The following is a 12,746-nucleotide window of genomic DNA, read 5'->3' as shown; positions in this document are numbered from 1 at the left end:
CTTCACACTCAAGCCTGATGTGCATCGCTTAGTTTGAAAAATCATGTACCACTTTGTAGGTGGGTCAGTCCAAAGGAATAACATAAGAAAAACAGCAAGGCTGTTTTGAGCAAGGCAGCTCAAAACTTCTAGACAGCCTGTGTCACTGAAGACAGCTCGCATAGTGCTTATTAACATTCCTTGCAGTTTGACTTCTCCCTTGTATGGTCAGAACAAGGGCCAGGGGAAATGGCTGAAGTGTAATGGTGCTTGTTGTCCTGAGTTAGCATCACATCATTTTTTGAAGGACTGGTAGATTTGGTTCTTTCATTCCTTCATAGTGATACTACAGAGCAAAAGAAAGGTTGCATAATTGGTTTTGAGTTTTCATAAATGATATAGGTGCCTTCCATAGATTTTTTTGGAAATCACTCATACTGTTGTGGAAATGAATAACAAAATGATCCCAAGTGTCTTGCCAAGGTTGCTTCAAGTTCCACTAAATTGTAGGGCTTTCTCATTAAAATCTTAGATCTTAGATTTACAAATCATCTGTTTTTCTTTCTCATGATTTTTCACCTGAATGTATGTTCACGATGCCTAAACGTAATGCAACCTTCTGCAAGCCTTAGTGATATATCAGCAGATAAAGAATTCCAGAGAAGGAAGTGTTCCAGAGAAGGATGCATGTGGTCCACTATGCCCTTTACCCTGCTGTGTTTCTTGAATGTGTTTCATTAGATGGAAAGAAGCACCAAATATACTTTTTACTGGTGAAAGCAGTTCCAATTCATTGCTTTAAACAGTGTTTGCATGTACTTATTTATACACAAACAGCTCAAGTGGATTTGTTCTGGGTGTGCTTGGGAATACTGAGAAGTAACAGAAAGGAGATGAAACAGGATCCAGTTTCAGATCTGCAGGCATTTCGGTGTCTGTTTATGAGCTAAGCACAGGAGTTCTCATTATAACCAAGAGAGCCCGAAGAGCTCACCCTGAAGGAGGCACCTACACATGTCTAACTGTATGGATATTCATACACAACCAACTGTAATGCTAAATGCAGACACCTGGCTTACCTGGGACATCCCTGCCTTGAGCTGTCTGCAGTCTGGATCCAAATCCCATCCTCAGTATGCAAACTATCACTTAACGACTCAAGGAAATAGATAGATACTTAGAAATGGGAGGAGATTTCCTTTGTGCCTATTTCTCTGCTTTGAGCTGATCCCAGAAGATCTGTAGTAGTTTGATTGTCTGCCATGTTTGGGCAGTGAACATCTTCATGGCTTTCTCAGACAGCCTCATTTATTTTATTTGTACTCCACTCAACTATTTGTGCAACTGTGTGATGTGTTATTCCCCTTCTAAGAAGTTAATATTTTTGCTGTTATCCAAATCATTCCTTTTTTTTTCCTTTTGGTTTTCTGAGGCTTCAGTTTGTACATGAAAGTTTAGAATACTTATTTTTGAGGTTCAGTATTTCTCTTAAGTATAATTGATTCTGGCATTTCAGTGTTACAAACTTGTTTGTATTCACTGCTCAGGATCGACTTTGATTTATACTGGCATTTTTTGAAGTGTTTCTATCTCTTTTCCATCGTACTTCAGAATGTTTTAACAAAAATCCAGCCTTTTCCTGATGTTAAGACTGAATCATCGAAGCATAGAATTGATCAGGTTGGAAAAGACCTTAAAGATCATCAAGTTCAACTGCAAAGCGGGCAAGTAAAAATGGGCAAAGCTGCAGTTCCTGATCTGTAATTAGAGCATGACCTTCAGCAAGCATGGCTCGTCCTTTCCCTCCACCTCACCTGCAGTTCTTATTTTCCCACTGCGGACCAGGTGACTGTTCTGACCACATGAGGGCCTCAATGAGCTAATAACAGTGATTTTGGTCATCTCTTAGGTCCTTTTGGTACAAAAGCCATGAATTATGAAAATCGTTTGCAGTGGCATGATTTCATAAGTTTGGAATAACCATATGAGAGCATTCTGCAATCCTATACAAGACCTTGGGAAACTTGAAATATTGCAGGGAACAGCGTTGCCTCGTCAGTGTCTGGATTGCAAGGTTTGGTAGCACTTCCAGTGCTGAGATCCGTAAGCCCCACACACTCTGACCCAAATTGTTCATTGCCCTCTATCAGCTCTCAGTGGGATGGTGTTTTGGGCTTCTCTGCCAAGCGTGGGGCACAGTGTGGGTTTAGCTCTGTGACATTCCTGGATAGCGTGATTCATTCTAGCAAAGTGGGAACAAGGCCCTGAGTGTGGGGTAACACAAGACTAGACAGTCAGGAACCTGTAGAGCTTGAGAAGTTCACATTACCAAAATTTTCTGCTGGGTAAAGCAACTCAGATAAAGATCATCAGTTCTCTGCCAGCTACTTTTTCTCATATAAATGTCATCAGTTGTAATGAGGCGCTTGTCAGAAGCACTATGCAAACACTTTCAAAATACGTTCCATTTCCTAAAGCTCTTCCAGCCTAATTAGAGTGGACAGACAAAGAGTGGGAGTGGAAATAACCTTAACTTTCTGTTAGAGAAGGTCGATCCAGCATAAAGTTCTTCTTTCTTCCCCTGAGCCTCCTCTGAAAGACCACAGTCCTCATGGGAGAAAATGGAATACCTCGGCACGGCAACCTTCAAACCTCAGAGTCTGCAGCAGTGCACGTTGCTGACTTACATGCTAGAGCTGCTAACACAAGTGAAACGCTGCCAGCTGAACAAGGGAATGTGCACTGGTGGTTCTGCTCCTATGAAACTTGTTCTCTAATTAATGACAGAACAAATGCAGAGATAATGTAAGTCATCTGAAGAAAGCATATAAACAGGAGGGGGAACAACTGTTTACATGGGTTGATAGAGATAGGACAAGGGGGAATGGTTTTAAACTGAGACAGGAGAGATTTAGGTTAGATATTAGGAGGAAGCTTTTCACACAGAGGGTGGTGACGCACTGGAACAGGTTGCCCAAGGAGGCTGTGGATGCCCCATGCCTGGAGGCACTGAAGGCCAGGCTGGATGTGGCTCTGGGCAGCCTGGTCTGCTGGTTGGTGACCCTGCACATAGCAGGGGGTTGAAACGAGATGATCATTGTGGTCCTTTTCAACCCAGGCGATTTTATGATCCTATGGTCAGGTGATCTGTTATGGTAATGCTGAACATAGGGGGTTTTCCTATAGAACCCAAAGCATAGTTGATCTGTAATAACTTTCATCTGTGATTCATAAGAACAGATTAGACAAGGTCCTAGATGTGTAGAAAATACAGCTTTTCTGCTTTCATTTGTAGGTGTTTTGTTTTTTTTTTCTACTTGGTTTTAACTGTGTGATGTCCTGCAGTTTTCTGTCCAAAATACTTCTTATTGTCATAGTATGTCCACATACCTCTTCTTTCTTTCAATCTGTGGATTGGCTGGGGTACTCCAGAAGATACTCAATTCAGTTTATTGATGTTAGGAGGTATGGAATAGTAACGATAAATAACCAAGCTGGACAGTATCTGTTTTGATCACATGTGGTAGGGGGTGACCTGACATCTCCTAGCTGAAAATAATTGACATGGAAATTTTCATTAACACAAAATAACAATGGAATTTCCGTAGGGTTTTAACACAATGGAGGATCTGCTAGATGGAAGAAAATATATGACATTCTGTCGTTGCTCCATTTCGTTTATCCAGCTTTTAAGCCACAGAATCTGTAGTTATGGACAATAGGTTCTAATGCATTTACTGCTGCAAAACTTCTGGGTTGATTGTTAGAGTGACAGCAGTTAGTTCAAGTGAAAATCTACACCAGCAATGGCTACATTTTGTGTAGTGGGATTTTTGGAGTTGGTGTATAAAGACTCCTTTTCATTGCAAGCTAAATTCGCTCTTCTGTGTGTTTCAGTCCAAATCTCTCCTCTTCTTTCCCCACATGAATTAAACCTATCTGTGATTTCACTTTTATTTTACATATCTAAAATTGCTTTAAAGCTATGATGCTTTAAATGGTTTTGCCATTTGAGTTCAAATAGTGGTGTTCATGGACGTCAGATAACGTGTGAAGCCTCGTTAGTTCATTGTGAATTCTTGAAAAGTTTGGCAGACAAGACAGAAAAGCAGAATGAATCAAAATGAATGACACAAACCTATAAAATTATTTTATACTGCAGTGTCATTAATGTTTGGGTTTTTTTCACTTCAGGACAAAGCTGAAGACAGAGTATTGCATACATGATTATGCAATATTGTCTGCAGGGGGGTTGAAACTAAATGATCTTTGAGATCCTTTTCAGCCCAGGCCATTCTATGATCCTATGATTGTATTTTTACCTAATACTGAATATTCCTTTGTGTGGAAAAAAAGACTTCTTGTCTCCAATTTGAAGCTTTCGTATACTCTTTGAGAAAATAATACATACACTCGTGCTACAGATAAAATATGGTAGTGGGGAAAGGATGTTTTTGTGTTTTTGTGCCTTGTTAAATGCAGTCTAGGGTAACACTGAGGTTTTAGGATGTCTGATGGGGCTTGGGAAGGGAGCTAAAATGAATCAATAGTTTCGTTTCAGGGAAAACCAATCTTTTGTGCATCTGCTAAATTACATTCTGCATGCTGTGGGAAATATTTTCTAATGCTTTGTGCTGCTGTGGGGTGGATTATTTAGTGCCTTGTTCACCTAGAGACTAGTCATGTTCCATTACAGCCAAAGTCAGTCTACTTTCATAATAACATGTGGTTGTGATGAAGAACTTTCCAGATTTTGATGAGCAAGTTAATGTCTCTTAAATCACATGTAGGCCAAAGTTTAAGATTTGTTCAGATTTTTCCCCTGCATGATCTCCTGACATCTTTGCCCAATGTACTAATGAAGGAAGAAAGCTATTTAAGAAAATGTTAATGATTTAATTGCTTTATAGAATGGCCAGGTCTGTTTTAAAATGAGATAAGAAAAACTTAATTTGAGAATGTTTGAAGATGCAACTGTAGTCTATATTCTTAAGTACAAATTACATCCCTTTATACCTGTGGGATGTTAGCCTGGAATTAGAGTATTTTTCCTGGTTTTCCACTTCTTGTAAGATGTATCAAACTACTAAAATAAGCATTGTATAATATAAGCATAAGAATACTAGATACAAGTTACTACTGGCAGGACCAGCTGCATTAAAACTAATAGGGGAAAGTTCAGTTTCCCTGAGCATGGGGCAGACCTCCTCCATTAGAAGCCTGAGCTTTTTCACCAGTCCTCAAGCTGAAACAAGCTTTTGTTGCTGAGAGCACTGCAAAGGAGCTTTTCTGGCAAGCACTGCAGAATGGGAAGCACTGGCACATCTTGTGCCTTTCAGGAATTTTAATGAAGTTAGCCAGATCAGAATGCTGAAGTAAGCTGATGTATTAAAAGACCATTTACTCTGTAGCCAACTTACTGTGTTGAACGGAAGCGTGTCGTATGCAGGGTAAAGTGACAGGAACGGTTCCAGCCAAAAAAGATCCACCTCAGAGACGCATCTCAGATGCATCAGGGGAAAAACTGAAAGCTGCCCCTCATTTATCATTTTTCTATTCAAAGTTAGAAAGATTTTCAACCTTCTTTAACCTCTGCTCGCAAACTCTAAATGAAATTTCCTTACTGGTAGCCATGATTTCTTTTTCTGCCTTTCTCTTAATCACAGAATAATAGAATCATAGAATCACCAAGGTTGGAAAAGACCTAAAAGATCACCCAGTCCAACCGTTCACCTATCCCCAATAGCTCCCACTAAACCATGTCCCTCAACACAACATCCAGCCTTTCCTTGAACACCCCCAGGCTCGGTGACTCCACCACCTCCCTGGGCAGTCCATTCAAGTGCCTGATCACCCTTTCTGAAAAGTAATACTTCCTAATGTCCAGCCTGAATCTCCCCTGCTATAGCTTGAAACCATTCCCATTAGTTATTAAGTTTAGTTTATTAAGTCTTAGTTTATTTAGTTTTTAATTCCCATTAGTCATTAAGTACATGGTCTACCCCTCCCTCTTAGGGAGTATGCTACGTACAGCTGTATAATGGAGCTATGGGCATCAAAGATAGCAAGAGTTCTTAATTCTATCTATCTCCTGCATGAAACTCTCAGAGAGAATTTCAAGTGTGAAAAGAGGAGATGAGATTCCCTGTTTCCCTGTCTCTTCAATAAAGATAACTTCTGGTAGTTAAAACTTCAGTTTTGTTTTAACAGACTTGAACAATAAGGAGCTGATGTATGGATTTAAAAAGCAGGAGTGAAAAGATGGCAGTCTTCAAAGTTATGAATCCTCTGCAACTTGAATGACTGAAAGATAGGCATACTAAAATGCTCCTCTCAGTTGACTTTGCTAAATATATTTTACTGACTACATTGGACAAATGCTATTATAAGCATGTTCATAATAGAGAAATTAGAACATTAAGACATATTCAGTCTCAGTGTACTGAATAGTTCACTGAAAATATCTCATAAGAAGTCAGACAATAGAATTATTTTATTTCCATCAGAAACATAAATATGACTTGCTGAAGGCTGGCTGTTACCTCTTGTATTATGTTTATTTTCTTGACACAAGCAAGTGGAGGGTAACGAACACTTGCTGAGATACAGAAATGCACAGTTGGGCTACTTGAAACTGTCTTTGAGGTGTTAAGCTTCTATTTAAAGACTTTTTTTTCCATTTTCATTTCAGTTCAGTGGGTGCTAAAATGCTAAGTTCACTCATACAAAAACAGCTCAAGCTAAATATGATAGTTTGATCTGTTTTACTCATATCACCTGGTGGGTTTATTTGTAAGCTGTCAGAAAAAAATGAATTGTGAGCTCACAATGAAAGTACTGTAATTGTGAAAGCAATGTGTATGTTAGAGTTGATGTAAATGTGGAATGTTTTACATGGATCACTTTGAAAGTAGTGTCTCCTTTTTATTTTCATGGAAAGTACAACGAAGAGCACAATAGCACTGTTTGATAGAGCAAATTCTCAGCTACAAAGTTTTCTTTTTCAGTGTAGTCACCACCATTAGCTCTGCATTTTTACCAGTGATGAACAAGATCCCGTATGTTGTGCGTGTAAAACTGCACAGCAGAGGTGACCCACTGTGAAGAATTCACAGAATCACAGAATTGTAGGGGCTGGAAGGGACCTCCAGTGGTCATCAAATCCAGAGGGCTGGAGCACCTCTCCTATGTAGAAAGATTGAGGGAACTGGACTTGTTTAGTTTGGAGAAGAGAAGGCTCCAGGGAGACCTCATTGTGGCCTCCCAGTACTTGAAGGGAGCGTATGAACAGGAGGGGAATGGCTATTTACAAGGATGGATAGTGATAGGACAAGGGGGAATGGTATTAAACTGAGAGAGGGGAGGTTTAGGTTAGATATTAGGAGGAAGTTTTTCACTCGGAGGGTGGTGACGCACTGGAACAGGTTGCCCAAGGAGGCTGTGGATGCCCCATGCCTGGAGGCATTCAAGGCCAGGCTGGATGTGGCTCTGGGCAGCCTGGTCTGGTGGTTGGCGAGCCTGCACACAGCAGGGGGTTGAAACTACATGATCATTGTGGGCCTTTTCAACCCAAGCCATTCTATGATTCTATGAATTTGAAAGTGAGAAATTTATGTGAGCAGCAAAGCATTTCTGTATAGAGAACTTTTCACTGCTAAAATTTAAATGATAGTTGTATTTCAAAAGTAGTATTTTTTTTTTCAGTAGAAAAACTTGACAAAAACAGAATATTATATCTAGGTCACCCGTTATGTTTGGAGCTTCCTTTTGCTGAACTTTGTGCGCTTTTTATATAAAGAATCCAGAAGAATGAAAATGTCCTCCTGTTTTTTCTTTTCACAGAATATTCTGTTTTAATTCATGATGCTGACAGTATCGTTTTGGTTTCAGATTTTAGTATAAACTACGTTCAGTGGCTTTTGTTTTCCTTGGTGTTTCTGATAGTTCTGAAATCTGCCTGTTGTATGGGAAAAAGAGCTGTTTATTTCCAAAGAAATTTCTTAAACCAAAAAAGTAGAAGCCCCCAAGGGCAACATGTTGTTGTGGTTAAGTGTCTTTCTTCCTTTACAAATGTTAAATTAATGCAATTTAACAGATTAGATCTTGATTTTACACTAATGACATGGTTCACAGAGGATGCATTGTACCTCTTTGAATTAATATCAATACCATAAAGAGGAAGTAAATACTATTTTGAACAGTTGCCAAGACACTGTTGTTAGAGCACATGTTTTCAGTTCAAAAACATGTATGGAATTCATGTCAGTACTAAGTTAAGTCTGCAAGACAGTGAATTCAAGCATTAAATACTGTACAGTTTGGGTGAAAATCTTTGTAATGCCAGTGAACTTCTGAAAAGTCAGTAAATTGTCATTACTGGGACAGAGGAATTCATCAGAGAGATGAATGTATCATGGTTCACGAAAAAAAGACTAATTTATAGGGTATAGATTTAAAGACACTGTTTTTATATGTCATTGAGTTTCATATAATAGTAAATTGATATTAAGTTGTGGAAGATTAGTAATTGAAGGGCATTTTACACGTGAATCATTGACTCACTGCATGACTCAGAGTTCATAACAGGGAGAAGTATTTTTACCTTCACTCACCCATTTAAATCCAACCTCAGCCTAAAGTGATTCAGTCCCAAACATCTGACAGCTGTTGGGTCTTCAGCTCTACAGTAAGTCAGTGGGGAACATGCAGTCACTAGATGGGCATTTGCAGTAGAAAACTCACCGCTATAGACTTTTGTAGTCAAGACTGGAAGTCAAGGATTACATGAGTACAATGTGAGAGGAACATGCTATTTATTTAGTCACTGCTCATGAAAAGAAAATCAGTCTGCCCATCAGTAGAGCATGTGAAGCTGTAGTTGGGCGTTCATGCAGTTTGTAAAGGGAATATACAGCCAGATATCAGTACCACAAGAGGCATTCAAACTGTGGATGGCCCTGTCTACAGTGGAATTTTAAATTCTATTGGCTATCATCAATAAATGCTTATTTTTGTAGCATGATTAACATCTGAACACGCTGCACGGTTTAAATATGATGGCCCTCTTAGATCTGATGTGGGTCTAACGTGCCGCTCAGCAGCAGAGTGTAAGATCTAATAGTTATTGGGTTGTAAGAGTGATTTTACTTGGTATAAGCAAGATTTTCAGCTCTATTTTTATTTTACAGATAACCATTCAGAGGGACAGTGGTTTGGACGTCAGTTCCCCCAAACATGGGAAAGTGGATCCAGACAACATGCCTCATGTTGGTGGAAATACTTGGGCTGGTGGAACAGGTTTTCATTCATTACTTTTTTTATGCATCTTGGAAGGATGTTTGCAAAAACTGCTGTACCAGATGCTGTACCAGATGAAAGTAGACATATACAAACCCACTCTTTCTGTCTAGGACTATTTTACTCAGTGCCTTTATTGTCTATGAGATGTAGTTACAGTGCCTAGTGCCTGACTTAAACTCTGTATAGCAGATCTTCACTTAAATGACATTTTGTAGTTTTTACTCTTCATTGCCCATATAGGGAACCAGCACCTTGCAGCTACGAAAGCTAGGCCTGAGTCACTTGCCATTCTCTTAGACTTGTGTAGCAGCAGAATTTTAGGTGACGTAGACATATACAATAGGCAAAAGTGCCTTCTAATTCTAAAGGACACAACAGTGATCACTTGATAAAGTGGTTTGGAAGCAATGTAAAAGAGCAGTCTTGGGAAAAGACAAAGTCTGAATAAGTTGTTTTATTCAATTTCAATTTTATTCAAGGACTGAGAGCTTTGAGTATATGTTCTATACTTAATTTACAGTCCCCTTTATACATGGTGGTCACTGTTACTAATCTGTTCTCAGAGTGCTATAGACACAAGTATTCCATCGGGGTTCTCCTGTTCCATGATAACTATTTGGTTTTGAATGTTGTTAGCAATAAATATTTATTTTCAGAATTGGGAAATTTTTCTGAATATCATCTATAGATATGGCAATGGAAGCAATAAGGAAAATGTTTTCTTATTTATTACTGAATGCATATTCTATAATTTGTTTTTCTATTTCAACCATTCTAGGTGGGAGAGACACTGCTGGGCTAGGTGGCAAGGGTGGGCCGTATCGTCTGGATGCTGGCCATAAGGTTTACCAAATATCTCAAGCTGAAAAGGATGCTGTTCCTGAGGAAGTTAAGAGAGCTGCTCGAGAGATGGGTGAAAAAGCCTTTAAACAGAGGTAATGTAAAGGAAAAACAAAAAACAACAATTGTCTTTACTGACTTCACTTACTAAGTGAGTAGGTTAGATTTTAGGAGGAAGTTGAGGAAATGGACCTGGGGGTGTTGATTGATGTTTGGCTGAACATGAGCCAGCAGTGTGCCCAGGTGGCCAAGAAGGCCAATGGCATCCTGGCTTGCATCAGGAACTGCTGTTGCCAGCAGGAACAGGGAAGTGATTGTGTTCAGCCCTGTGCTCAGCTCTGGTGAGGCTGCACCTCAAGTACTGCGTCCAATTTTGGGCCCCTCACTGCAAGAAAGTCATTGAGGCCCTGGAGTGGGTTCAAAGAAGGGCAGCAAAGCTGGTGAGGGGTCCAGAGCACCCATCATAAAAATAGCTAAGTGCACTGACAGTTATACTGACAGCTTTATGTTTCAACCCAAGCCATACTGCAGTGTGAATGTCTGCCTGAAAGAAGAGTACTGGGGAGATTAAAACACTGGAACGAATAAATTTAGAAGCAGCTTTGTCACTTCACATTTTGCCACTGTTAACAGTGACTCCTAATCAAGGGGGCATATCTGGGTGCTAAAAGTAACAGGAAAGGAGACTGCCATTTGCTTCAACTGCTGTGTAAATATAGATGGTTTAGCACAAAGCACACTCTGTATGGGAACCACTGTATTTAAATTTATCTACTGCATTCAGACCAAGTTTCTGTTTTAATCTTTTTTTTATTACTAGATTTCCTCAGGCATTTAATGTATTCATTAGAGCATTTGTGATTAATAAAGACAAGGAAAGTGTACTGATTATATCAGAACTTCACAGGAAAAGGTTCAGAAAAGAAAAATACTTTTCAATAGCTACTTAATTTACACAAGCAACATCCAGATATTTAAATTAAAAATAATCAGTTCAGGGTTTGCTCTCAGGGGGAAGACATGGCTTGATTTGCCTGTATTTCTTTACTGGTGTTTTGTGGGCTGTGCAAAGAAAGACTACTTTTAACTGTCTTTCTGTGTCTCCACTCTGCAAAATTCCCTGTCAGTTTTTCCATAATACAAATAGCTCTTAGATAGTGTACGTCTACTTATGTGTAAGCAAACATGGCATGCTTTGATGCTCTGTGATGCTCTACAAAGTTCATGATGGGGGGAAATTCCTAGATAGTGCTGCATGTTGTGGGAGCAGTGCAGCTGAGTCCTGTATAATCTGAGTGTCTGCACATGAGATAACAATTCATATCCTGCTAAAACCAGTAAACTACCATGTACCAGCAATAGATGTAGTCTGTTCTGAAACAACATTTGACACGGATTATTATTCTATACCACTTGGGTAGCTGTGGGAACTAAGAGATGAAAGTTAGGAATAGGAAGGTTGGAGTCCTTAAAGTGAAGAAAAAAATGAAGGGATCTGCAAATTTTACTGTTTTGTTTATATGCTATTGTATGGAAGGAAGAATTTTAATCCGAATGATATTGATTGCTTTCCCAACTAGATGATACTGCTAGTGGAAAGCATTTTGAATTACCCCAGTTCAGTAGAATGGAGTTAGCAACTACTCTTGGATAGATGCAGTGTATTGCTAGCCTATATGTACTTTGCTAATAATTTATAATTCATTTTAAAATCCTTATTTTCAGTCTGAGTGAGATTATGCTGTTATAAAGTGCTTGTGTTTGAAATAAGCTGCTCATGGATAGAATCATGGAGTCATAGAATAATAAGGGTTAAAATAGGTCACTAAGATCATCTAGTCTGACCCATAGCAGGTAGGTCATATATTTTAGCTGAATCCAGTCAGGATGGTTGGATGGGCAGATATAAGATTGCAGCCTCACTACATGAATTTGAGTTACTGAAAATATTGAGCAGTGCATAAATGCAGCGTATTCATCTGTCCCTCAGCTCATACTTCACTGTAATTATGTTCCAGTTGTGAGTTTCACCATCTTAAGACTATCTGCTCAGATATGATGTTGAGAAGAGTAAAGAACTTTTAAGTGGAGACACAAGTTATGGAAGGTGCTTGTATTAGTTTTTATAGTGCAGATGTTGATCTTTGTTGTGTGTCTGGACAGAAGAGAGTTCGGTGACGTGACTCATTTTTTGTAGGGGAGCACGTTTTTACTGACATACATCTAAAGCTCCTTTGTTTCAAGATTTCCTCATTTTATGAAGCACTAAGATAGGTACTGGAGACACAGTGACTGGCTGTAAATCTTCAACAACAGATTTGAGAGTATGTCTGTACTTAACCTTTGCGTTAGAGCGTGGATCGCGATACGCTTAAAATACTCCGACAGTGAAGTAATGGATAGGCGCTCGTGTGTGTACATATAGCAACACCTAAGCCAATAAAATTCAATCACGTTTTACAGAACATCTGATTCACTTCCCAAACTTTAAAGCAGATTAGGAGAGAGCCAAGGGATGAGTAATTTTAGTAGGTTCTGATGTGAGGCAATCCTTGTAGGCACTGGTGATCTTTTGAACAATTCACAAAAGCGGCTGCCAATTCTTTGATTTGTCTCTTGTTTGTGAT

General features: G+C 39.2%; 2 protein-coding genes across 4 annotated transcripts in view; one reads left to right on the top strand and one right to left on the bottom strand.

Moving 5' to 3' along the window:
- The window catches only part of NAA16 (N-alpha-acetyltransferase 16, NatA auxiliary subunit), a 366,631-nt gene that overhangs the window by 222,474 nt on the left and 131,411 nt on the right, over positions 1 to 12,746 (bottom strand). The window lies entirely within an intron of this gene.
- VWA8 (von Willebrand factor A domain containing 8) overlaps positions 1 to 12,746 on the top strand; it is a 174,965-nt gene that overhangs the window by 142,560 nt on the left and 19,659 nt on the right. For all 3 annotated transcript variants that reach the window (XM_052705551.1, XM_052705550.1, XM_052705552.1), the window contains 2 exons: positions 9,168 to 9,276; positions 10,058 to 10,214. In XM_052705551.1, the coding sequence (XP_052561511.1) occupies positions 9,168 to 9,276; positions 10,058 to 10,214 (266 nt within the window). The remainder of the gene's footprint in view (positions 1 to 9,167; positions 9,277 to 10,057; positions 10,215 to 12,746) is intronic.

This window comes from Tympanuchus pallidicinctus, unplaced genomic scaffold, assembly GCF_026119805.1.
Source record: "Tympanuchus pallidicinctus isolate F22 unplaced genomic scaffold, pur_lepc_1.0 scaffold6, whole genome shotgun sequence".
Lineage (NCBI taxonomy): Eukaryota > Metazoa > Chordata > Aves > Galliformes > Phasianidae > Tympanuchus > Tympanuchus pallidicinctus.
Note: the sequence above shows the minus strand (reverse complement) of the source record. Positions and strands in the feature narration are given on the sequence as shown.